This window comes from Sapajus apella, unplaced genomic scaffold (genome assembly GCF_009761245.1).
Source record: "Sapajus apella isolate SASKATOON/1434 unplaced genomic scaffold, GSC_monkey_1.0 scaffold94, whole genome shotgun sequence".
In the NCBI taxonomy this organism is placed as follows: Eukaryota; Metazoa; Chordata; class Mammalia; order Primates; family Cebidae; genus Sapajus; species Sapajus apella.
In genome coordinates this window covers 2,211,170-2,238,219 of record NW_022437034.1, presented here as the reverse complement: position 1 = coordinate 2,238,219, position 27,050 = coordinate 2,211,170, and the positions used below count along the sequence as shown (strand labels likewise).

The window sequence follows — 27,050 nt, the reverse complement described above, 5'->3', positions numbered from 1 at the left end:
TCTCGGGCGCTAGAAACTTCTTTTCCACAGGTCAATCCAAATTGGAGTCAATAGGCATTTAAATGAAAGCACTTCCTCTATGCTAGGCACTGTTGAAGGTACCGGGAAAAGAGAGGGACCAGACCACCTTGCCTTCAGGTTCATTATCATCTAGGGTGTATCATGTGATTATCATCAAACAGGAACACAATTAACTATTAACTAGTACTAATTAACTGTTACTAAGTTGAATTAACGCTAGATAGCAGGATAAAAATGAGCTAAGGGGGACGCAAGTGATTAATCGTGACAAGGGCAAATCTGGAGGCTTTGAGCTATGCCTTGAAGACCTGGGTAGGATTCTTGAGAGGCAGAGAGAGCCGAAAGAACACCATGAACACAGATAAGGATGTGAAGGTCACAGGTATTATATTCATTGTAGAACCTATGTCTAGAAAGGCAGTTTGGGGCCATATTACAGGTTGAACATTCCTAATTTGAAAATTCGAAATCCAAAATCTGAAACTTTTTGAGTGCCAACATGATGCTCAAAGGAAATGCTCATTGGATCATTTTAGATTTCCGATTTTCAGATTATAGATGCTAGTCAGGATAATGCAAATATTCCAAAATTCTCTATCTGAAACACATCTGGTGATCCCACACCTTTAAGATAAGGAATACTCAACCTATATCTTCTTCCTGGCTGTGATGGCTAATTTTATGTGTCAACTTGATTGGGCCATGGGGTGCCCAGGCATTTGGTCATTCTGGGTGTGTCTGTGAGGGAGTTTCTGAATGAGGTTAACATTTGAATCAGTAGACTGAGAAAAGCCGACTGCCTTCCCTAACGTGGGTGGCCTCATTCAACAAGCTGAAGACCTGTATAGAACAAAAGGGCTAAAAAGGGCAGATCCTCCTCCAAATAAGAGGGAAGTGCTCCTGCCTGACTGCCCTGAGGTGGCACATTTGTCTTTTCCTGCTTTGGGACTTAAACTGAAACATCCACTCCCCTTGGGTCTCAAGGCTATAAGCCTCCAGACTGGAATAATACCATCTGGCCTTCCTGGGTCTCCAGCTTGCCAACCGCAGATCTTGGGACTTGACAGCCTCCAGAATCACATGAGCCAATTCCTTCTAAGAAGTCTCTCTGTGTATATTCGTTCTGTTTCTCTGGAAAATCCTAATACACAGGCCTATCATATCAGATACGGGAGATTTCAAATCCTGATGGTCTCCTCAGTTTCTTAAAATCTTAGCAAAGTTCTTAGGGCTTGCCTGGTTTTACTCTACTGGAGAGAAGACACAGGCAGCTAAGGAGCTGGCAGGCTATTTACCACTGGAGCAGTTAAGAGAGATGGTTCGCATAGTTTCCCCAGCCTGCAACTCTCTAGGGCAGAATGTCCCAACTGTGTCATGAAGGGGACACTGAGAGCAGCCTCATCTCCACCCCTGTGTGCATGCCACACAGATTTCACCTCACATATGCCATGATGCAGAGACTGGGAAGCCTTCTTCCTACAAGTTCTCACCGGTGTCTCCTAACCCAAGTACTAAGCTGACTTGCAAATGCTAGGGTCATTTGGAGCAGGAATCTAGCAATGTCACAACTCAGTCAGCCTAGATGAGTTGGTCCCCCAGCAAAGGCCAGAGGATGGAAGTTGGGAAATAAGCACATTGTTCATAAGAGTAATTAGCAGGACTCCCTTCCTATCATATATGCTAGTAAGAAATTATCAACACCTATGTTGATGGCAAACAAGATTCAGACAGTGGTCTCCCATCTGCTCCACTTCGGACTTAAATTTTTCCAAGTGTGTTTTGATCTGATGACTTGAGGACTAGAGGATAGAAGACACCAGACATGGAGGTATGGATGATGCTGTTATGTTACATTCCTGCCTCTGCTTATTATTATGGGTCCAGGGTTGAAAAATATTGACATACAGGTACGGGCACAGTTCACACCTGTATTTCCAACACTTTGGGAGGCCAAGGTGGGAGGATCATTTGAGCCCAGGAGTTAGAGACTAGGCTGGGCAACATAGACAAACTCTCTACAAAATATACAGAAAAATTAGCCAGGCACAGTGGCACACACCTGCGGTCCCAGCTACTCAGGAGGCTGAGGTGGGAGGATTACTTGAGCCTAGGAGGTCAAGGCTGCAGTGAGCCATGATCATGCCATTGCCCTCTGGTCTGGGGAACAGTGAAACCTTGTCTCCAAAAGATAAAGCCAACCTTGGCAGTACTACACTTGTATGAAGCACATTTACGTGAGACAAAGACACAGAAAATACTTTTTTTTTTTTTTTTTAGAAATAAGTTTATTCTAAAAGTAATCCAAATAATTGAAATTATAGGGAAGGATATTGAGAGAAGAAATTACGAGACAGAGGAAAGCATAAAAGAAGGTAATAAAAACTTCAAGTCAAGAAAAGGTTCTCAAAAATCTGACTTTGCCTACCCTGGGTATAGTTTGTGGCTATCAAATTAGGACTCAGTAACTACTTGTCACTGGCTGAAAGCTGTTCATGGCTGCCCAGAACCTACAGAGAAGGCCAAGGGGCGGGCCTGCAGCTGTATGGAGCAGCAATAAGCACCCCAGACGTGACTTCCTAGATGAACCAGGCGTCCTAACCCAGGCATATACTGGATCCTCTTTCTCTCTGGTTTCCAGGTACTCAGGAACTAGGCTATCTGGCAGAAAACTGTAGCAACAAAAAGCAGTCCTTGGCTTGATTCTGGCAAAGTCTGAATGGGCCAAAAGCCAAAAGGAAAAGGTGAATTATCTGAATGACAGTCTTCAGATCCTAACTAACCCTTTGGGAAAACTTCTCATTTCTTATTCATAATAGAATAAGATGTCCAGCAGTTACATGTGTGAGAAGATTATCTGAGGAGCTCTGTCAGCCCCTAAACCAAATGTAGGGCTTGAGGCCAATGCCCTTTGGTTAGAAAGAACCATACTGCCCAGCTGGCTAGAGACCGCCCAGACGGCTCAATCCCTTGTTGTTGTAAGCAGCAAAGTGTGGGCAGAAGTGGATGATGAAGAGGGAAGAAAACATAAGACAGGGTCTGTCCCTGGCAAACTAAGAACCTGAATTTCAGACCTCTCTGAAATAGATATGACCACTACTCCTAGTGCAGGGACCAATCAGCAACCTATTAACATACCTGGAAATGAGATAGATTGCCGCTTAACTGTGTCGGGAAAGCAGATGGATTGCTTCACCACCAGGGGGCAATCTCTCACCAGGAGCCCATTCAAGCATGGCCACCGCCCCATTTGTGATCTTGTCTGTGCCCAAGTAATCAAATGAATGCAACCATTCACAGTACTTACAGTTAGGGTCATTTAACTATTTAATTGCTTTTTGAGATTATTGCTGCAATTAGGAAGGGAGGGTTGAGATGAGAAGGGGGAGGTTGGAGAAGATAAGAGATTTAAAATAAGCAAGTACCATTTTCCAAGTATAAAACTCGTAATATTAAAAGTGACACAGCAGTGTTTCACATGACTACTTAAGTCTAATGCAGAAATAAGACAGTACAGCTTTTGCAGAGGCCGATGTGACATCTGCATGCGACATGATACTATTAAGACTCTCTACCCACCTCTGCCACAGACTAGTTGCTATATGCACACATACACAAAAATACAAAATGAAAAGCCTACACAAGTGTTAAGTCAAACTAAGGCTCTTAATTGTAAATTAAAGTGGCTACAGTAGGTCCCTTTGAAAAACACCATCTCCCCTGGCACCAATGTTGTCACAGCACAGAGGAAGCGAGTGGCTCAGGGGTCTGGTTCTGGGGAGACACTCCGTAGGGGACATGCTTCTCCATCTTGGCAGCTGGCAAGCCACAGTGGTGTCTGTCTGCTGGGTGGTTCTGGCTTCCTGGACCTCCTCCAACATAATGCACTGACCACACAGCTTTGACTACAACTACTCTCAAAGAGGTACCTGCCAGGTCTCCCTCTGACACACACACACACACAAACATTGCCCACTCTTGGAACCCACAATGCAATGTGGAGCAAACAGGAAGAACACACACACACATAAATGCCACACCAGCCCTAAATGGCGTGGCCACCTAGTCACAGTTGTTGGGTAAGTAGTACAGTGCTCAAGAACACTTTAGACTAATGTGCTAAGGAGCTTGAGGAAAAGTCTGGTAGTCATGGCTCTCCCAGCCAGCATTCCCAGTGGGGAAAACTAGAAGATACCAGCCTGGAGAGGCTGAATATTCAGGAGTCCCTGAGATGGGGAATGGAACAGAGGAAAGTGTCTCCTGACCTGTCCTAAGTACTCCCCTACCCAAATAGAAACCTCAAAGACTGATCCAAATTTCCCCTAAGGCCTGGGCCAGGAGTGCTCACTGCTCACTGCTGAGGAGGAAGGCACATGGTATGATGTCATTAGAGCAGGATAGTGGCTCAGCCTAGGGGAGAGTTCTCTACAGGGGAAAGAGGGCAGGAGGTAGCGCAGGGTCTGGTCCTGTCCCTGCACCACCCTGAGCAGCTCGTCTTAGGATTATAGGCCCTGGGCCATAAGGCTGCTCGCCATTCTGCTTTCCTGTTTCTCTCCCTATGCTGCCACGGCTGAGAAATGTCCAGCACCTGAGGCAAAACTGCCATAGTACCTTAGAAAGCTGAATCAAGGGGGAAGAGGCAGAAGAACACACTAATAGAGAAAATTTTCCTTGCAATAGGTGCTCTTTCACACCCACCTAGGGTAAGTCAAGGCAACTTGTGAAGGTGCTTTGAGCTGTTCCTTCAAGCAAACATATTTTCATTACATGATGGCTTATCGCAAGGGTGCAGGGAAGGACCACCACCAACTCTGGTGACAAATTTGAATCTGGATGCTCATCCTATTCAGATAGTCAGGAAATCTGAATATCTGAATGACAGCCTTCAGATCCTAACTAATATGAATGGTTTTGGAGGACCATTCAGAAAAGCATAGCAAAAGGCCTGGTTTCTGCTCACCACCAGTCCAGGATAGAGCTCAGGTGTGCTTTGACTACCAGCAATTCCAGGAAGCAGCAACCATGGCCAAAAGCTCCTAGAATATTTGGAAACTGTGTTTTCTTCCTAGTCCATGGTAACAAGAACAAGTCAATGGGAGCATCGTTTTAAACAAGAATCTCCAAAAATGGTGGCAACCAAGTGTCAGATGGGGACTGCAGACACAGAAAAGACCACCCCAAACCCTGCCTGAGAGGATTAGGCAAGTAAGCTAGAATAGCCCTGTCCTGCGTATTAGGGAGCAGCAGCCTGGCTGATCTGTGTCCTGGAAAAACAAAATGAGTTGCAACAGAAGTGATTCTAAGATAGACAACGAACCTACTCGTAAGACAGAGAGGGTGGGGGCATGATGGCTCACACCTGTAATCCCAGCACTTTGGGAGACCAAGGCAGGTGGATCACCTGAGATCAGGAGTTTGAGACCAGCCTGGTGAAACTCCGTCTCTACTAAAAATACAAAAAATTAGCTGGGCGTGGTGGCAGGCGCTTGTAATCCCAGCTACTCGAGAGGCTGAGGCAGAAGAATCGCTTGAACCTGGGGGGTGGAGGTTGCAGTGAACCGAGATCATGCCACTGCATTCCAGCCTGGGCAAAAGAGCAAAACTCCGTCTCAAAAAAAAGGGTGGGTTGGGGGGCTGAAAAAGCCGCCTGCTTAGAGTACACCTCACAACCAGCTGGGGAAACATCTGTTACGTAAACGCCTCCAGCCTAAGAAAGAAACTCTAGCTATCTCATAAACTGCACCCCAGCTTCTCTACAGAATCAGGACAGGTCACAGCTGCCACACAATGTTTAAGTGAAGTTGAAAGCTAGAGAGTTTAGAAAAGGAAATGGTTAGAACAATTCCTAGGGTAACATTTATAACAAGGGCAAAATCATTATATAATGGAATCCTCTGGGGTCTTCAAATTAAAAACCACAAAAGGATGACAAGAGGAGGAACAAGAATCCTGAGGCTCAAGCTATCTCATAGTCTATCTTGAGTTGTGCTCTATGGAGCCAGACCAGATGTCAAAGTTGTGTATGGACTGTTCCATACCCCAAGAACCTTCTGAAGGCTGGAAGCCCCTTGGGACTAGAAAGGGTCCAAGCTCAGTGGGGTTTTGGAGAACCATTCATCTGGCTGCCCTGGGTGACAGTGTCTGTGCTGTACAAGCTGTCCAAGAAGACCGAGGACAATTCTGCAACCATATTCCTGTCCACAGTTGTCTGGGCCATGCCGTAGATGGCACCCTACAAATCCAAACAAAGAGACATTATTAGTGAGGCTGGATCCAGGAGCAAGAATAAAACTGCAGTGAGGAGCCCCTTCTCCCTGAGTCCTAGCTTCGCATGTGCGCTGCCCCACCCTTTCCACCTCAGGCATCCCATCATTCTATCAGAAATAGCAAACTTTCACAGGGACTTTCCAGTTGGCCTTTCTGCATAAAGGAGCTAGCCTAAGAGATTTACTGTAGAAAATTCCAGAGAAAACATGTTTACTACCTTTCCTGTGTCAAAATTTTCTTTTCAAATGGATGCTACTACCAGGTGCTTTTGTACAGCAGTCTCTAACTTACAAGGTGCTTTATAGTGTATCTCATTTGAGACTTCAGCAACCCTAAGGGTGGGTGACACAGAGATCATCAGCTCCAGACAACAAGTGAAAAATGTCTGTGGCAAAGGGGCAGGGGCAGGAACAGACTCCAGGTCATTTGATTCTTTCAAACTCTCCACCAACACCTAAATTTCCAAGGGAAGAAAAAAAACACCAAGTGTCCCTACCATTCCTGTGGTCTTCGCTTTAGGATTCTTCATGATTTGAGTGACGGATTCTCGGATGTCCTTCAGGAATTGTATAGCTACTCGTTTCCGGGCGTGTACTAACGTGATGCAGAAATGAATACTAGGAAAGACACAGAGAGAGATGAACCTTGAAGAAAGAAAAAGTGTTCTAAAATAATGCAGCCCCAAATACGGGAATCTCCTGGTGGCCCTTTCACATTATTTCTGGCAAGTGTAGTCATCCAAATTGATCCCCCTCCTGGGAATCCCAGCTCTCCCATGCTTGTGCCGTCAGCCGTGGGCTGGCCTCAGAGCTTCTCAGCATGACCGACAACCATGCTAAGAGGAAGAACAGGGTTGGCTGCTTTGTCCCATCCATCCCCTCACGAACTCCACCACCATTCCTTCAACCACGTCACCATCAATGGGATACTTTCATCTTAGATAATCAGCCCCCATGTGCTCTCATGGGACAGGGCCACATGGCTGGGTTCTTAAAGGACTTCAGGGCACAGAAGAAATTCTACCTTGCCCTGAAGGAATTTAATGGGGTCAGTGGAATTGTGGAAAGGGAAAAAGATGGTCCAGATGGGACTGGCAATGCACCAAGGTGTAGAAGGCTAAGCTGTACACAGAGGGTATAAACAGACCTACTCAGCTGGAGTGGTGTTTTACTCAAAGGAATCATGGAAGATTAGGTTAGAAAAGTCTACTAAAGATGGCAGTAGCAGGCCTGAATAATTACAAACCTCCCAGAAGGTTTTGAACTAGATTGGCCAGATAACGAGTATTTTATACGAGCAATTTGATGCTGTGTACAAGATGGATTGGACAGTATAGAGGCTAGAGAGTGGGAGAAAAACCTCATGACCAACCACTGGTCTAGGGAGGCTGTGCCCTAATTCTGCCAGAGCTTAAAGCAAATGGCATTGTTCTTTATAATTCCAGGTGGCAAGACAGAAATTCTTTGGATACTACAGTCACTTCTAAAGTACTGGCCTCTAACAGTCAAACTCTATACTCAGGTTACCTTACCACCCAAGTTCTTCCACAGTCATGGAGCAAAATAAGGGCAAGAGGCTTCTTCAAGCTTACCTGGGTGGGAACTGCAGCTGGTTTAGGTTCCACCCCTTAGCAGTCATCAGGTTTGATAATCGGTAGATGTCAAAATCATGGGATCCCAGAGCAATGACTGACAATTGGGGATTCCCAAAAACAAAGATGCCTTTGATATTTTCCAGTCTTAAAACAAACAAACAAAAAAAAAATGAAGAAAAAAGGAAGAAAAAGGAAATTTGGTCACATATAGTCTTCTAGTCACTATCTGTTTAATCATTCGAAGTCTTCCTTATAATGAATGCAATCTAACTCTTTGGGCTTCAGTCTTATCTTCAAAAAGAAGAAGGCTAGACTGGGATTAGTGGTTCTTACTGAGATCAGAATCATAGCTGGAACAACAGAAATACTCCAAGGCCCAAACCCCATCTAGATCTAATGACTCTGAATCACTGACTTCAAACCTTATACCCAACTCCCAATTATATTCCCCTACATGCTTCTGAGGCATAAAAGATGTACTAAAAAAATTTCTGGAAAAATAATCTGTCCATCTCCACAGTTCTAACAAGTTGTATGTAATCCCTAGAGCAACAAATGGCATAGCAAGTCTTAACAAAAGCAGAGCTTTATGAGGACTTATATACATATACCTATATAATTTTTATGTATTTGTTTGTTTGCTTATTTATTTGAGACAGCATCTCGCTCTATCACCCAGGCTGGAGTGCAGTGGTGTGATCACAGCTCACTGTAACCTCAAATTCCTGGGCTTCAAGCAGTCCTCTTGCCTTAAGCCTCCTGAGTAACTGAGACCAAAGGTACACACGACCACATGTGGCTAATTTTTAAATTTGTTGTAGGGACAGTGTCTCACTATGTTGCTTGGGTTGGTCTTTAACTCCTGGGCTCAAGCGATCCTCCTGCCTTGGCCTCCTGAAGCACTAGGATTACAGGCGTGAGCCACCATGCCTGGTCGAGAATCTTTTTCAAATGAGAAATGCCTGCTGGCAGCTTTCCTTACCCCTCAAGATATTAAAACAGCCTCCCAATCCAAGTGACACATAGAGAGACAGGCAGGTAAGATGTTAACAGATACATTAGACAAAGCATGTAGCCTGTTCTGGCCTTGGCTTAACCCAAGATTTCATTGCCCTCCTTTCCTCATTCCTTCTGGCCCATTTCCAAATATTTCTTATTCCAATGATTCTTAAAGTATGATTCCTGTGCAGTAGCATCAGTATCTCCAGAAATGGAAACCTTAGGTCCTATCCAGTTCTACTGAGTCAGAAACTCTAGGGATGGACCCAGCAATCTGTGTTTTAACAAGCTCTTCAGGTGATTAGGATGCATGCTCAAGTTTGGGAATCACTGTCCTAACCATTAAATTGTACATTAGGGTAAAAGCTGCCAGTTGTTAAGACATCCACAGAGATGAGACAACCTACAAATGAGGCCCCTGTCTCTAAAGACCCTCCAAAGGGAGCTTCTCCTCCCAGGCCAGCACCACACTCATAAGCTGCTGTCCTAAACCCTTTGTCCTGCAAGAGACAAGAGGTGGGCTAGGGCTGTGGATGCTTAGCCAGGCAGGTGCCTTGCACCTAGTAGGAAAAAAAGCAACAGACAAGGCAGAATCCCAGTCTTCCACACATACTCTGACTTGAGGAAGCGAGCAGTTTTGATGATCTGTTTGGTAGCTTCAACATAGCCGTTCTCACCGAAGTGCATCAAGGCAGCCCAACAAGCTGCGCTAATGCCACCGGGCCGAGAGCCTGCAATGGTTGGGGAAGCATAGATGCCACCCTGCCAATCTGTATCAACGAAGAACTGATAGTTCCTGTACTTCTTGTCACGATACAACACCACTGATGAGCCTTTTGGGGCGTAGCCATACTGTGGAAGAAGCAGCAGACGAGACAAGTAAGAGTATAGTTCTGTCTGGCAGACCTTGTCCCAGAGCTCTCAGCATGCAAAGGAAATCCTATTTATTTGACAGTTTCTCTGTAATGTTTCCCATTCCCATTAAGGATTCAAACTTAAAATGTTAAAAGGTAGAAGGAATTTAAGGGATGGAGTTTAAATTCTCTATGTTAGGAATGAGGAATCTGAGACCCAGGGAAGAACAGTGCCCAGTTAATGTATTTCTCTTGCCCAGTATGTAGTTTTTCTTATTTAAAATATTTCTCTAGGAGCCATATGTCAGGATGGAAACAAGGATAAGTTTCCAATGGAAGCCAGGAAAGGATGGAATTTGTCACTTTGAGTTAAAATCACCAACTGACCCCCTTCCCATCTTTTTTGCTTAGTATTACTAAGACTATTATGCATAAAGAATATAATGGTGCTCAGATCTAAAAGCTACTTAATACAGCTTTAAAATTAACCACGTAACTGGTTTCCTTATAGAACATCTGCCCCCCTAATTAACTCTTACTAAAACTAACGTGGAACTAATTTCATTACCTGAACCATCCAGAAATGGATGGTTATGGGAAAAGGACACAGGAGCTATCTGGGTGGTAAGGAAGAAACAGATGCTGACTGAAAATCTGCTGCAGATCATATAGATTTTAAAAAACAAGTCTTTAATACACTTGAGTTTAAAACAAGCTTTGCAAATGCAATCAAAACAAGGTACACATTCCCGAGACTATTAATACTTCTTCCACATCTGGATTTATACTCAGAAGCGTTATCAACTGATCTAGACTCTGTCTCAGTCCACCAAGGATGGCCGGCATGGCCGATTCAAATGCTGAATGTTCCTGAGCACACAGGTTCTTCCCCATTTCCCAAAGGACTCTTCCATCAACATTCTCCTGTCACTTAGGCTCAGGAGCCCAGCTGCACAGGCACTGTAATGTTATCTACCAGCGTGTAAAGTCCACGATCAACCCTCACACCACCCTAACCTCCACCTCAAATCACCTCAAGGCTTCAGGGAAGTGCCACTATACTAGCATGCTCTAGCTACACACAGTCAATGGATACAGAAATTCTCTTAGCCAATTTGAGATAAGGGTAATAGGTTCCTTTTCACTGCTTGTCAATTCTACCACTATACCCCATCACCTGAACCAGCTAACCTGGTGATGGCAAGGAGAGAGTGTAAAACAAGCGTCTGATGAGAATTCTATAGATAGTTTTATACTTCGGGGAAGCTACCAATTTATTTTATCAACAATAGTCAAAATAATCAACTGGTAACACTTGATCTCCTCTTGCTCACCTTATGGGTATCAGCTGAAATGCTGGTCACACCTTTCACCCGGAAATCAAATGGGTACTCCAGTGGGTATCCTGCTTTCTCCATAAAGACGATGAGGAAGCCTCCCAGACAAGCATCGACATGAAGGGGTATGTTGTATTTGACAGCCAGCTTGTTCCAAAAAACAAAGAACATAAGAGAATTTCCTTTATAGCCCTATAATAAAAACTGCAAGACAGGGGTGGAAATATGGGCTATAAAAACAAGGCTATTTTGTATTATGCCTCATATGCTTTTTTAAAAAATTGCTATTTTTAACATTCCTGGCAAAATTTATCTTTCAAATGTATTTGCCCTTCAAAATAATTCAGCTGAAATATGGTATCTATTTTATATTTAAATAAGCATGACCTCAAACTCCCCGCAAAGTCAGAAAGGAAATGAGTAGAGCTCTGACCTAGGCTGTCTCTTGCGCAGGGGAAAGGTCCTGCTTCAGTCACTACAGGATGAGGACAGAGGAAGAGGGAGGTGCTGAGGGGCAGCATGTGGATTGCCACCCTCTGGTGGGCACAAACCTACATGCAGATTATTTCCAGAACTCAATCTTACAGGCAAGACTTGGATTTCAGAATATCCAGATTAAAGAACTATCTTACCCCACAGCAGAGACTAGCAACTTTCAGAGGCTTCAAACAGAGCTTCAGGGCTTTCCCTAGGGCTGATGAGAGCTACTCATCCCTACTGTGGTCAAAACTAAAATAAAAATCGCTTCTTTTTGCCAAGTACTGCTCCATTAGGCTTTGTTTTAAAATATCCATTGCCAGCCACAGCAGCCCATTTCTCCCATATACCTTGGCCACTTCAGGGACAGGATCCATTATACCATGAGGAAACTGTGGGGTAGAACAAACGAGCATGGCAGTGTTCCTGGAGATGGCTCTTTTCATTGCCTAGGGATTTAAGGTTTAATGGAAAATGAGAATCTATGTCGCAATTACTCTTCTCTTCTGCTGCCAATAGCAATCTGGGCTGCTAGCTGAGAGTTCCAGTTCCACTAGCATCCCCTCCACCACTCCAACTAGGAGCAGACTACATCCCACTATGGTGACAGGACACAGGCGAGTCCAGGTAGGCCCATTCAGGGAACAGTCTGAGAGCACAAAATAAGAATACAATTGCTGTGGGGGCAAACACAATATTGAGCTAAGAGGCAAGAGCCAAATGTGAGTCCAAGCCCCACAGCCTACCAGCAGTGAAACCCTGAGTACACCACTTCAGTCTGTTCCTTATCTGTGAACTGCAATAACAGCTTGATCAACCTCTCTGGAATGTCGTAAAGCTCAAATGGGATTCTGACAGAGCTCTCAAACTAGAAAGTTCCGCTACACAAACGTGAGGCATAACAATAATCACTTTTATAATGACAATGGTATTATTTAAGCCAACCAAAACCACAGTGAGACTTTTTGTTTTGCTTTGAGACAGGGTCTCACTCTGTCACCCAAGCTGGAGTGCAGTGGTTGTAAATATAGCTCACTGCAGCCTCAATCTCCTGGGGGTCAAGTGATCCTCCCACCCTAGCCTCCCGAGTAGCTAGGACTATAGGTGCATGCCACCACATCCAGCTAATTTTTTAAATTTTTTGTAGAGATGGGGTCTCATTATGTTGCTCAGACTGGTCTCGAACTCCTGGGCTCAAGGGTTTCACTAATCCTCCCTCCTCAGTTTCCCAAAGTGCTGGGATTACAGATGTGAGCCGCTGTGCTTGGGCCACAGTAAGAGTCTTAGGGGAAGGGAGCCCATGCTCACTTTACAAATAGAGAAAAGAAAGGAAGAGTGGTGGTGCTGACAGCAAAACCCATGGTGTCTTTAAAGTCTCAAGTTAGTGACTAGATCACCCCTCTTTCAGAATTCATGAACCTATGAAATGAAAAGACTGAAGCTGCAGTCAATCACCACTATCAGTGCAGTTTGATATTCTCGCTGCTACAATCAAAGGCAGGCAGAGCCCGTCTGAGTGTGACTGGAAATGGTTAGTTAGCAAGAGCCCCTTCTGCTGTCAGAGTCCAGCATAGACCGTGGGCCCTCCAGAGGGACTCACCCGCACATCCACCTCCATCATCTTCGTCAGTGGGACCCGCACAAGCTTCATCCCAAAATAGCTGGCTGCCTTGTTAAATGCAGCATGGGCACTTTGGGGAGCCACACTAGATGACAGGGAAGAGGAGAATAATGAAATTCAGACCAAAATAATTTAAAAAGCATTACCAGCTAATTAAATTACTGGGAGTAAATTCTGATTATTTTTCCCCATATTAAGTATTTATACTGCTTTACTTTTCAAGTACACACAAAAAGAGGCCAATTGATTTTCTGTAGAAACTTCCCTCCTATTCAGGAAATTATTCTGGCAATAGGAAGAGGACTCAGAAGTGATCCCACAGTGAGGGATCCGAAGCCTAAAACAGGGCTGGCAGGCGGAAAGCTGGGAGACAGACTTGGATGACAGCAACATAAGGTAGAGCTGGCTAACGGCTGCCTATCAAAGACAGGCACTCTGTGAGAATGAGAAGCAGGCTTCCCAGCACAACCCATGTTCAAGCAGAAATATTCACAGATCCTTCAAGCATCAGCTCAGTGGCCCCTTGAAAAACCACAAACCTGAAGACACTAAAACCCCCATTTCTCCCACACATTTGGAAATAGTATTTCAAATAGTGCTGAAAGAGGAAATGAGGTCACAGGTAAGTATTGGCTTTAGACTTCCCTCAACTATTCCATTCATACAACAAATCTGTGCCTTTTAAGGAGAAAAATCTCTACTGCTAAAGAACTACCAAGCACCTAAGAGTGACGTATGAAGAAAGAATGGCAGCCTGGTTTATTCTCTGATGCTAAGTATGAATCACAGCATGAGACCATATGCAATAAATCCCCTCTGTCACTGACACTTGTGGTGAAAATATTAAGATGTAGGATAAACATACTGTACAAAGGGATGGACAGTCTAGGGAAAACAATGTAACCAAACATGAAATTTATGTCCAAGGAAGGCAATGTGGGTAAATCTCAATAAGATATTTTTATTCTTCCTCCCAGAAAACAGCCCTCACACTAAAATTTTCCCAGAGAGTACCCTGGAGGCAGCCTATAATATTAAGTAATTTTCTAAAATAAGTAGAACTAAGGTACCTAGAGAGCTTTCTTTAGGCTCCAAATAATTTACAAATATCACAGGATTCAAAGATGTAGTCTTCAAACTCACTTTTTGGAAAAAGGATCTCATTTTTGCTTGTAGTATATACTATGTGTGATGAGGGGAGGAGAATGATCTTTAAAAATAACTGGCTGATCCATTTAGAATTTTACTGAACGTAAAAGGATAAGGGCAGAGGAGCTAGGATAGGGCAAAAGGGGACCAGAATTACCAGAGGAAGAGAAGCAGCAGGAAAATAGACTATCATCTGGCTCTGTTTCATATAGTAGTATTCCAACAGACAAATCCAAAAGGGGACAAACAGCCACACATACATACATTTCTGGTGTTTTGATCCCCTTCTCCAAGGCCAGGTCCCGATATGCTTTGCAGGCCATCAATATGCTTTCTGTCCCCCCAGAAGTCACCTATAATAAAGAAAAGATGCCATCTGCTGGGGGAGAGTCAAGGATGCCCTGATTCTTCATGCTCTGATCTTGACAATGTTTGATATAGAAATAGAGAAGGTCTTGGATGCATGCTACAAGGCAGACACTGCAAGGCAGTCTTCCAGAATGAAAATTTGGCTTTACTGGCTAAGCCTAATTTTGGTTCAGAAGAATGAAAGCTACTAAATAATGGGCAGAAACTCAGCACTGTCTAGACAAATGCACATCTGCCCAGATTCCACGTATTCACAATCCATTTACATTTCTGTATTAATTTTTCCATTTTCAGATAAGATAGGGCATTTTATGCCATTGAAAAATATCAGAATTATTTTATTTAAATCTTCAATGCCTGTTAAAGAATGTGAAATTGTGATGTTACAATTTTAGTAAATTGTGCAATACGCTAAAAAGAGACATTCAGATTTTCCAAAGTAAACTGGTGGTTTTGACAAGTTTGAAAGAGAGAGAATAGCAGAAGTTTCTACTTGATAGAAGTTTGTGGCCTTATTTGAAATAAAACAAAAATCCTAATTATGTTAAAATAAAGTAAAACGTTTTCCTAAAGGTTGGCCTAGCCCCTCTGATAAACAAACTTCTTACCAGAGTTGAAACAAAAATACGTAGGCATCTTTTTATTCATCTTATTTTCCTCACTGGACTACAGATTCATGACAGTAGGGACCAATCTGTTTATGACAACATTCCTAGCACCTGGCACGGACGCTGACACCAAACAGACCCTCAATCCATTTTTTTTCTTTTTGAGACAGAGTCTCACTCTGTTGCCCAGGCTGGAATGCCATGGCGTGATATCAGCTCACTGCAGCCTTAGCCTCCTGGGTTCAAGCGATTCTCCTGCCACAGTTACCCGAGTAACTGGGATTACAGGCACCCACCACCACGTCTGGGTAATTTTTGTATTTTTAGTAGAGACAGGGTTTCACCATGTTGGCCAGGCCGGTTCTGAGCTCCTGACCTCAAGTGAGCTGCCGACCTCGGCCTCCCAAAGAGCTGAGATTACACGTGTGAGTTACTGTGCCTGGCCTCCATACTTCTTAATGCCTGACCTGACTCTCAGTAAACCCTGACCAACACAGGCATGTCACAGCCACCTGGCTATTTTTTTAAAAATAATATATGAGAATGAATCACTCCAAAACAAAGAGCCACAACACTAAACTAGTTGGACAACTTCTTAGACTTAATATCTCTGAAGATTCATATAATCTTTGAAAGGTTTTTTCAATTTACAGGTGAAAAAACTGAGCCCTTGAGAAATTAAAGTCTTCACTCAATGTCATACATTAGCATTTGTTGATAAGAAGTAAAACTTTCTACATTTTGATATTCAGTGTAGCTTAATACAAGATGGAATCAGAGAAAGTGACCACTGAACTTTCCTAAATAATATCCACATATAGGACAAAAATACCATTGGATACAAAATCCCTGTGGCCAGGAGTTATATAGAAGATTAGCTGAGAAAAGTTAAGTCATTTTTTGACTCAGGAAGTCTTTATGAAACATGTGATGATCACCACAAAATAATGCACTGAACTTGGGCACGGGACACTTGCTTGTAGGTCTCTGCATTTCTGTGTTGCAGAAGACTAAGTGCTTACAGTTGAGGTCAGCTCTGCAAATCAGCAGCATGTCCTGTGGTTTAGCATAAAACCTCAGAAGGTCACGCAAGGAGCCAGGCCAGCTGTGAAGAAAGCTGGGAAGGGACCAGCGAAGTCCAAGTCTCCAGTGCGTCAATCTCTTCCGAAGGTCCAGTAATGACCTCAGCAAAAACATTTCCAAATTCCTAGTCACCTGCTTTATGTGGCCTATTTCTAGTCCAATAACTAGTCAAAACATTATTATTTGTTATGCAAACACCAGTGTACTTTTGACTGCAAAAGTAGGAATATCTAAATGCTACTTTTTTCTGTTTTATTTGAGACAGAGTCTCACTCCTTCACCCAGACTGGAGTGTCATAGTGTGATCTCGGCTCACTTCAATCTCCACCTCCCAGGCCCAAGAGATTCTCCCACCTCAGCCCCCCGGAGTAGCTGGGACTACAGGTAAACACCACCATGCCTGGCTAACTTTTATATTTTTTGCAGAGACAGGGTTTCAGCAAGTTGCCCAGGCTGGTCTCGAATTCCTGGGTTTAGGTGATTCACTCGCCTCAGCCTTCCACAGTGCTGTAACTACAGGTGTGAGTCATTGTGCCTGGCCCTAAATTCTACTTTTAAGTTTTACTTCTGATTCTGTGTTTTAAAATTGTATTACTGTTCCACTTCTTTTTTTTTTAATTATTGTTTCATTTTCAATCCTAAGCAAGACAAATTCCACTTCTTTCTACCTTTTATACCCAAAGAAAAAACAGAAATTTAACTGTGAAGTAAGAAAACGGAGGCCTCAGTAACTACTTGTTATGTTATTCAACTTCTTTCAACATGTATAAAAACGCTCACTTTAACATACAGTATGTATTTCAGAAAACAAGAAACACCATCTACTTGGAAAATTTTCTCTTGGATTCTGTTTGGATCTGATGACATTAGCACAAGACAAGAAGAATGTTTCACATGGTAACCTAATTTCTTTCAGTATGTGAAGTTATCTCTATCATTGTGACTGAGACAAACACAGTTAATAGAAGGAAAGATACTTTAAGGTTGAAGAACAAAGAATGAGAAGAGTTTACAACTCTCAGCTAGGAATAGCCTAAAAACTGCCCAGTCATTTGGCCTTGTCTTCTTGCTTCCCACTCTGAACACTGAATTCTTTCTACAGCAAAAGCAGCTCATCCAGAGAGAGAAATAAGAAGCTAAGGGAGGAGTGGGGGAGACAAAGCAGGAGAGGGAAAAAGACAATACCAATGCTGATTAGTTATCTTATAAAAGTCTAAATATTAGAAGAGCCTGGGAATCACGCCATCCTTCTCCTGATCCCTGACACATGTGCTGAAGAAGGTCATAATAACAGAGACATGGTTTAATTGCAGCAATACAAAAGAAAACCTTAGGCCTGGACTTCTGGAGTAAGATGGGAATTTAAAAAAAAAAAAGGTGGTGGCAGTGGGAGAGAAGAGTCAAAACCTACAACCACCACCAAACAAGGAAAGAGAAATAATCTAATGCAATAAACTTCAAATATTGGGAAAAAGAAAAGAAAGAGAAAGAGAAAGGAGGGGAGGGAAGGGGAGGGGGAAAAAAGAAAGAAAGAAGAGAGAGAGCGAGAGGGAGGGGGGGCAGCAGAAAGCAGAAGTAAACAAAACACTAGTTTCTAATCAGCCCCTGAAACTGTACTGCAAAGTCAGCAAAATCCTGAGAATTTCCCTTTAGACCCCCAAATATGCAGAGAGGTAAGCTGAGGGGGTTTCCTTATCTTCTTCCTCTTCTCATGAGTGTGTGGTAAACATGGCTGCTAGGGAGAAATGAGCAAAATGGGAGAGAGAACATCAGGACTGGCTCTTTGGAGTGAAGACTTAAGTGAATTAAATAAATAATCAGAGCTCAAAGAGTATTATCTCTTCCAAATAAGAGAGTGAACTCTGATAGGTAATTTTTAAGAGAATCTCAGAACAGACCCAGATATTCTCTTACAGATAGAACAAAGCTTTGGCTGACTTTGTCCCCAACCAAACGGTCTCAGACAAGAAGCGCCCACAGTGCATAAGAACAAACAAGGTCTGGAGAATGCCACCCCAGGATGAGAGAAAATGGCAAGGCAACTATGCAAACATACTGAAAGGCAAGGGAAAAGGTAGCACGTAGCATGCAAAATAAAAGCCCGCCTCAGAAGAAAACAAGCTAAGAGACAGAAGGAAATTCCTTACAACTCTCTCACTATAGGAAAATATCATGAGAACATGAATTTAAGAAAACAAAGAGTTCAAAGCCTAGACTATGAAACAACAGAATGAGCTACAGATCTAAAAAAAAATAAAAAAATAAAAAAAAATAAAAAAAAAAAGCCAGTAGCATCCACACAGCACAGAACTAATAAAAACATTAGGAATAGCGAGAAAAAAAATAAACATTGCCGAGAATAAAAATGCTGACTTGAAGGAAAAAGTCTGAGATAAGTTTAGTGAACCCAGATTAAAAAGATAGAGAGACTGAAAGATCAGTGCCACTCCACACATGGAGAACTGTGTTCAGTCAGGCCAGAGACAACGGAAAGGCATTCAGAGGATGACTGATGGCTAGAGAGCTGTAAAAGCATAGGAGCAGCAGAGTTACCCAGAAAAATTCGGGGAAGAGAAGATTCAGGGAGAAAGGGGCTTTCAAATATACAAAGCTCTGTCACAAGGAAAAAACAGTTACAGAACTTCTATTTTCAGCAATAAATAGATTATATACCTTGAGCAACCCTCCTAACTGAAATAACTAAAAAACTTGATGAAACATCAAAAAAAAAAAAAAAATTTAAACCCATCATTAAGCTAACATAAAGAAACTTACGAAACCCCCAAACAAAGCAAAATCAAGAATCCTGCAAGATAAGAGAACACCAAAACTAGCTTTCACCCTGAGGGTGGCAGCAACCCCTATAGACTTCAAAAGCCTACACTGACAGGTGAGCAAAGGATGGACCAGAAAATACATTTAGAGACTGCCCAAGGTAAGGAGTCCAACAGGAGATGGCTGGAAAAAAACAGACACTTAGTGTACAAGAAATAAATCCCACTAATGCAAAAGAGGAAAGAAAAGAAAAACTGTTTTCTCAACCCTGATGTTCAAGTAAAGAAAAATAAGAATCTTTCAAGAATGTGAAACAACGAAGTCTTCATGTGAGTCTGTGGTCAGAATTCACACTACCTCTGTGGAACAAAATGACAAGCTGAGAATTTGGCTTAATTTGGTTCCAGTGTGGTGGCAATCCCCCGCAACTCACAAAAGTATGACAAATCTTCTCTGGAAGAAGAGAACTTCCAGGCTTAACTTCAATCTAGGCCTCAAAGAATCCCTAGGTTCCCAGAAAAATAAGTGGCTCATATTAAAACAATCACAAATATAAGGAAACAAGGAACCATGACTGAAGCCAGCAGAACCAGACAGGTAAGGCTCATGGATGTTGGAATTATCAGACACAGAGGACAAAATATTTATGTGTAATATGTTTAAGTAAACAAAATTTAAGCCAAGGAAAGGAACTATAAAAAAACAACCAAGCAGATTTAAAAAAAAAAAAAAAAAAGACGGCCAAGTGTGGTGGCTCACACCTGTAATCCCGGCACTTTGAAAGCCAAGGCAGGCAGATCACTTGAAGTCAGAGTTAAAACCAGCCTGAGCAACATGGTGAAACCCTGTCTCTAACAAAAATACAAACATTAGCGAGGCGTGGTGGTGCATGCCTGCAGTCTCAGCTACTCTGGGGGGCTGAGGTGGGAGGATCACTTGAGCCCAGCGAGGTCAAGGCTGCAGTGAGCTAAGATCACACCACTGCACCCTGGCCTGGGTGACAGAGTGGGACCCTGTCTCAAAAAATAAAATAAAATAAAACAAAATAAAAGGAGAACTACAAAACAGAATTCTTAAGAATGAAATTATAGTAAATAAAATTTAAAAGCCCAATGGGCTTCTACTTATCATCAGGCTCCAACAATTTTCAATTTACAGCCAATCTTTCATCTACCCCCACCTGCCCCAGCCACTGTTGCTATTGAGACTATCAGTTATGCCTCTGTAGGTTATCTATGTTCTCTGGCTGCTCTCAAACGCCAATTAGATGTGTGTTAGCCTTCTCATTCTATCCTTTGCATCTCTTAACATTTCTTTCATACTTTCTATTTCTTTGTCTCTCTGGACTGCACTCTGGTTAATTTTTTTTTTTTTTTTTTTTGCATCTTATTCTATAAATGTAACTTTGGAACTATGTACTTATTTCACCTAGTTTTAAATGAACCAGGGCTCCTTGGACAAATGGCTGACTGTAGGCCTGGAGCAGGAAATGGGCAGTGAACATGGAATATTTTGTCAAAAAAAAAAAAAAGGAAAGAAAGAGAAAAGGCTTTCAAAGATTACTTGGGTCATGCAAATGGACCTAGGAGCCAATATGAAGATGTTCTCACCAGCCGAAGATGGATGAAGTAATTTGAGCATCAATCTGAATAACAGCTACAATGGACTACAAGCACACACAGCATTCCACAATTTATCCATCTGTGTACTGTGTATAGGCATTTGAATTATTTCCAGTTTTGAGCTATCATGAATAACATTGCTATGAATATATATATATATATATATATATATATATATATATTTATGTTTGTGTCTGTGAGACAGAGTCTCACCACGTCGCTCAGGCTGGAGTGCAATGGCCCAATCTCAGTTCACTAAAACCTCTGCCTCCCGGGTTCAAGCAATTCTCCTGCCTCAGCCTCCTAAGTAGCTGAGACTACAGGCACCCACCACCACGAACAGCTAACTTTTCTATTTTTAGTAGAGATGGGTTTTCACCATATTGGCCAGGCTAGTCTTGAACTCCTAACCTGTGATCCGCCGTCCGCCTGCCTTGGCCTCCCAAAGTGCTGGGATTACAGGCGTGAGCCACTGTGCCCGGCCCATTGCTATGAATATAAATGTCCATATACCCTGATATAAATGTGTACTAATTTTTCTAGATTATGTCCGGAGTAGCAGAATTTCTGGGTCATAAGATACATGTATCTTCAAATTTACCAGATAAGGCCAAACTGTTCTGTGGCTATTTACTCTGTGGCCTCTTATAAGTTCTTTAAGAGTCTAATGGCACAGGAGAATATATTGTGAGTACATTATAATCTTCCCTCTGAAAGTCACCCTGTTCACCTCAATACTCTAAGGAAAACTGCTATTATATTATAGGTGGTTCTGTTTTTTAACAGTTTCAGTATTTTGTTCTGAAAATGAATGCCAAGAATATCACTTTTATTACTACTGAATATCTGAACACGATGATTTTCATGGTGCTAACATATTAGAAAAACAAAACAAAAACAATGCTTCCCGGAGAAAAAAACAAAACAAAATTAAACTATTAGGTGTCCTTGTCTTCAAATGGTCCCTTCAGTAATTAAATCTGCAGTCTTTATAATGACTGCAAAAATGATGAGTATCTAATAGGATTCGCACCTCTCGGACACCATTACAGCATACTGAATTAAATCTATCTATCCTATATAACCTGAGGTTTAGTTTTTTCCAAAGACAACAGATCTAAACAGAAGTTTAGGAAAACTAACAACCAACTACTTGAAAGAACAGGCAAAACAAGGAATTCTCATGTGTTTCTTTAAATAGAATGATGTCTTCTTGCTTTTTTGATTCCTAACACCAACTAAATGAGGTTCAGTTTACAGCAAAATAATAAACTAAACTTTGGCTCAGGTAAAACCGGAAGTATAGTAAAAACACTGCTGGATGGCTCAACAAAAGTATACATAGATAAATAGGGGGATGGTAGGAGTGCGGGTGGGGGATAAGAGAAGACGGGGGTAGGGAGGGAAGTCGTGTAGAGAGCAGATATGGCAACATATTTACATTTAGTGAATCTAAGGTGTTCTTTAACCTATCCTAGCAATTGAATGTAGGTTCAAAGTTTTTCAAAATAAAAAGGTGAAGAGAAAAATACCTATAAGAATATATACCAAAATGTTGACATTCTCTGGGTTACAAAATTACAAGCAACATTTAAAACTGCAGTTAATTAGGCTCTCTCTATAATGATCAAATATTCCTTGAGTAGTAAGATGATCTTTCTACAATGATCAAATATTATTTGTATAGTAAAATATTTTTAATAAACTCCTCTATTTTCACCTAAAAAATAAGGCCATTGGATGCCACTTGCATATACTTACACATCCACATGAATCTGGTCCCCCATTGAACAGGGAGCAAGCTATCCTCACAACTTCAGCCTCTATCTTGCGTAATCCTGGGAAGATATCTGGATGCAGGGGGTTACTCCATGCAAAATCTCCATAAGCCTGCAAAGAAATGCAAGCAGATGTGAAATTAAACTATTACACTATACAGGACAAAGAATCACACACTAAAGAGTTTCTAAGTATTAGGCACAATGATAGGAACTGGAAAAAAAAGGTAAGATATATTCTTCAACCTAAAAAAGATCAAAACATAGTGGAGAAGACAAATATGTAAATTAATAATTTTACAATGTGGTAAGGAAAGAGGTATAAATATGGTTAAAAGAGCAGAGTATAACACCAAATAGACCCAGCAGGAAATCTTAGCTTTGCCTATCACTTTTAGCTGTGTAGGTCAAATAATCTAAGGTTGTTTCTTCATATGCAGAAGTTGTTACAGTAGCTAACTTCTAGCGTTCTGGCAATAATAACATAATGCTTGTGAAGCACTTAGTAGAGCATCTGGCAAAAAGCAGCTGTTATCGACTGCAATACCAGATTTGTGTGCAGAGTGTTAAAGGACCCCGAAGAGGGAACAACCAACATCCTGAGTGGTCTAGAGGTGTCCACTGAGTGGAACTTTGAGAGATGAGGAGAAATCATCATTTAGAACAAGAGGAATGGTGGAAGGGAAGGAAAACAACATGATGAGAGCATGACACATTCAGTAAAGAGAAAAGGCAGAATTAATGTTTATGTGGGAAATAAAGAGAAGTAGTTAAGAAAAAATATGTGGGAGTTGGCTCATGAAGAAACTTGTATTCTCTGCTGCATAAGAACCTGTTTCATCCTATAGATGATGGGAAGCTACTGAAAGATTTTAAGCACAGAAGATCAGAGCATTACACCAAGCTATGCAAAACCTATCATATTTATTTAGTAAAGTATAAGTAGTTTCATATTTATAATAAACACAAAGACTTTAAAGATCATCAGTACAACCCCAATTTTATATGATGAAGTGGACTTTCAAAAATAAATGTGAGGTGCTCCTTTGGCAGCACATATACTAAAACTGGAACGATACAGAGAAGATTCGCATGGCCCCTGTGCAAGGATAACACACAAATTTGTGAAGCGTTCCATATTAAAAATAAATAAATAAATAAATAAAAATAAATGTGAGGGCTGAGTGCAGCGGTTCACACCTGTAATCCCAACACTTTCAGAGGCCAAGGTAGGAGGGTTGCTTGAGGTCAAGAGTTCAAGACCAGCCTGGGCAATACAGTGAGACCCTCTCTCTACCAAAAAAAAAAATAAATACAAAAATTAGCTGGGCATAGTGGTGCACATCTGTAGTCCCAAGTACTCAAGAGGCTGAGGTGGGAGGATCACTCGAGCTCAAGAGGTCAAGGCTTCAAGGAAGTGAGCCATGATCACACCACTCTACTCCAGCCTGTGTGACAAGAGTGAGATTTTGACTCTAAAAAAATAAAATAAAAATAAATTTGATTAGAAATGAAAGAAGCTAACAACGAAAATTATTTGAAGTACATGTTAGATCACTGCTCATCTTGGGTCATATGATTTGAGAAATTATGAGAGAGTTTCCTTATCTCTTCTTACCAAACAAAATCTGTCTCACCATAAAAAATCTCATCTAACAGACCTACCTTCCCTAGTAATCTGCCTTCTATATAGGACATCTGCAAAGCCTGAAAACCTAAATAACATTTTACTATTTTACAGACTGAAGATGTCTTTGATAATATTATATAAATTTGCTTATGTCTGAGTGAAGAGAAACTTTCATGGTTTTATTGTAACAATAAGCTTTCCTTAAGTAATTTTTCTAATTACGAAAGTAAGGAGAAAAAAGGAGATCATGTAAACTGGCACAGATCTCACAGGCTTCCCTCAAGAACTGGATGCTCACCTTCACAAGGAGCTCAGTGAGCTTCTCCTCCCCACTGTACACAGTTCCAGAGGCTCTCCCCTCTTGCCAGAAGGCATCTGCAGAGAAACGTCAGATCACTGGGTCAGTAAGCAGGAATCTCTGGGAAGACAGGTTCTAATAAAGAACAGGAAGAAATCTCTCTGGGTACAAAAGAAAAAAAAGTTGAGTGGAAACCCAACAGCATTCTTATAGTATAATAGAAAAAAGTTCAATAAACAGCCCAATAAAGATAAAAAATAATTACTATCAACAATGTGAAAAAGACGTTAGTAGCATTTAGGTACAACAAAAACAGTCCAATAATAACATTTTCCTCATCTTCAACTGCCTTCTAACAGCAGAAACATTTTCCTTGGCCTATACTTATTTTTTATTCTCTGTAGGGCTTTGGAGTGAACTTTTTCGGCAATAGCTTCCTTCTTCTCTCCCTTCCTAACCAGTTCTAGGAATTCTGAGAACTGTCATGGGAAGAGTTGGCAGAAAAAGCAAGACGAGAAGTATGAAATTTCAGCACACTATCATCAGAGACAAAACGAGAAAACAAACCACAATGAGGTATAAACCATGAGCACCCTGGTCTCAGAGGCCACTCCCTTCAGCCAAACCTGGAAACCCACACAGAACTAGCTACCTGCTTCCAGCAGCACATGCTGTAGCATTCAAAATCAGGAACACAGTCAACATTGGGATAGACCTCCTTTATCCCAGTGTTGAAAGAAAAGTGAAGTTCCTGACTAGAATGTAAGATCTGACTTTCCACTTTCCTTTCTCCCCGGAAGACGTTCATTTTATCCATAGATCTGCTGATGTGGGTATCTCAGGTCCTTCTGCTACAATGCAGCTGTGCCCTACTGAAAGTGGGTAGTGAGAAAGCTATTACAGTAACACACTAACTAAAAACTGCGCCATAGACTCTCCAAAGCAAAGACCTTCAGCTTCTGAGAACAGAAAACTGAGTGGTAAATATACAGACAAACTCATTCTCACAGCAATCTGCCAAGCTCTGGCTTGCTGCCCATTTGACTTTCACTCTTTCCTTAGAGGACACTGCTCTGTACCATGCACATCTTCAGACCAGAGGTCACCAGCCTTTCAAAAATAAGTTACCTGGTTTCATTTCCTGTTCTTTTACTGATGCTAGAGAACACAGCAATGGACAGTGACTTAACCACTGAAGAAGGCAATATGGTGGTAGCAACCAGCTCTCATAATCATGGAAATCTTCAACACACAGGTTTTAGGGAGCTAACCCCTGTTTTATTCATCTACATCCTAGACTATATCAAATTTTGTACTATTCAATGTCAAGACCTCAACACATGTCACTTAGAAATTATAAAGGTATTTGTCAAGGCTGGGCACAGTGGCTCACACCTGTAATCCTAGCACTTTGGGAGGCCAAGGCAGGCAGATCACCTGAGTTCAGGAGTTCAAGACCAGCCTGGGCAACATGGAGAAACCCGATCTCTACTAATAACACAAAAAATTAGCTGGGTATGGTGGCGCACACCGGTAATCCCAGCTATGTGGGAGGCAGAAGCATAAGAATTGCTAAAGCCTGGGAGGCAGAGGTTGCCATGAGCCAAGATCGCACCACTGCATTCCAGCCTGGGTGACAGAGTGAGACTCTGCCTCAAAAAATTAAAATTAAGGGTATTTGTCAAAATACAACATGATATCCTGGATTGGCTCCTGGAATAGAAAAAAGAACAGTTTAAAACAAAACAAAACAAGAAATCCTGATGAACTAGCAACAGAATTTGTAGTGTAGTTAATAGCACTGTACCAATATTAATTCTTTAGTTTTGATAAACATACCATGGTTATAGAGGATGGTAACATCAGGAGAAGCTGAGTGAAGGGTATATGAAACTCTCTATTATCTTTGCTACTTTTCTATAAACTTATGTCAAACTAAAAAGCTTATTTTTTAAAAGTACTTGTAATATGATCTTAATCAGTAACAAACATGAATCTGTTTGAGTTAATAGCAATAATGGTTAACATTTACTGAACACTTACTACATGCCAGGCACTATAAAACATTTACACATGTATGATTTCATTTAACCTTTTCAGGTAAGTACTGTACTGATGTTACTATTCCCATTGTAGAGATACAGGAACTGTGACATACACAAGTTCACCAAAGGCATAAGTGGCAAACCAAGATTTGAATCCAGGCTGGTTCCTGGGTTACGCTCTTAAGCACCAAGCTATCTGGTGTATTATCTATCAGGTATGCTCATGCATATATGTGTATAAACACACACACAAACACTATTAGCATTCTCAGAAACAGATAGATATACAGATACAGATAGATGTAAGCCTATATAGACAGATCTACCTGTAGCTACATGCATATAGATATATACCATCTCTTTATTTATCATTCTCTGATGATAGAATTATAGTGACTTATTTTTCTTTGTGCCTTTATGCGGATTTCACATTTTTACATGAATCTGTATTTCATTTGTATTACATATCTGATATTCTCTCTTTTTTTTTTTTTTTTTTTTTTTTTTTTTTTTGGTGTTTTTTTTT

At 41.6% G+C, this 27,050-nt stretch overlaps 1 protein-coding gene and 1 non-coding gene across 2 annotated transcripts in view; one reads left to right on the top strand and one right to left on the bottom strand.

Annotated features, from left to right (window-relative positions):
* Positions 1 to 2,279: 2,279 nt before the first annotated feature.
* The window catches only part of SGPL1 (sphingosine-1-phosphate lyase 1), a 62,610-nt gene continuing 37,839 nt past the window's right edge, over positions 2,280 to 27,050 (bottom strand). The window contains exons 6-15 of the mRNA XM_032256257.1: positions 24,480 to 24,556; positions 22,535 to 22,663; positions 14,581 to 14,669; positions 13,147 to 13,252; positions 11,897 to 11,995; positions 11,067 to 11,216; positions 9,492 to 9,730; positions 7,877 to 8,023; positions 6,782 to 6,902; positions 2,280 to 6,250 (exon numbers count right to left, since the gene is read on the bottom strand). Of these exons, the coding sequence (XP_032112148.1) occupies positions 6,110 to 6,250; positions 6,782 to 6,902; positions 7,877 to 8,023; positions 9,492 to 9,730; positions 11,067 to 11,216; positions 11,897 to 11,995; positions 13,147 to 13,252; positions 14,581 to 14,669; positions 22,535 to 22,663; positions 24,480 to 24,556 (1,298 nt within the window). The 3' untranslated portion in view covers positions 2,280 to 6,109. The remainder of the gene's footprint in view (positions 6,251 to 6,781; positions 6,903 to 7,876; positions 8,024 to 9,491; positions 9,731 to 11,066; positions 11,217 to 11,896; positions 11,996 to 13,146; positions 13,253 to 14,580; positions 14,670 to 22,534; positions 22,664 to 24,479; positions 24,557 to 27,050) is intronic.
* LOC116535466 lies at positions 23,590 to 23,695 on the top strand. The gene has a single exon (XR_004262214.1). It is a non-coding gene; the product is annotated as a U6 spliceosomal RNA (small nuclear RNA).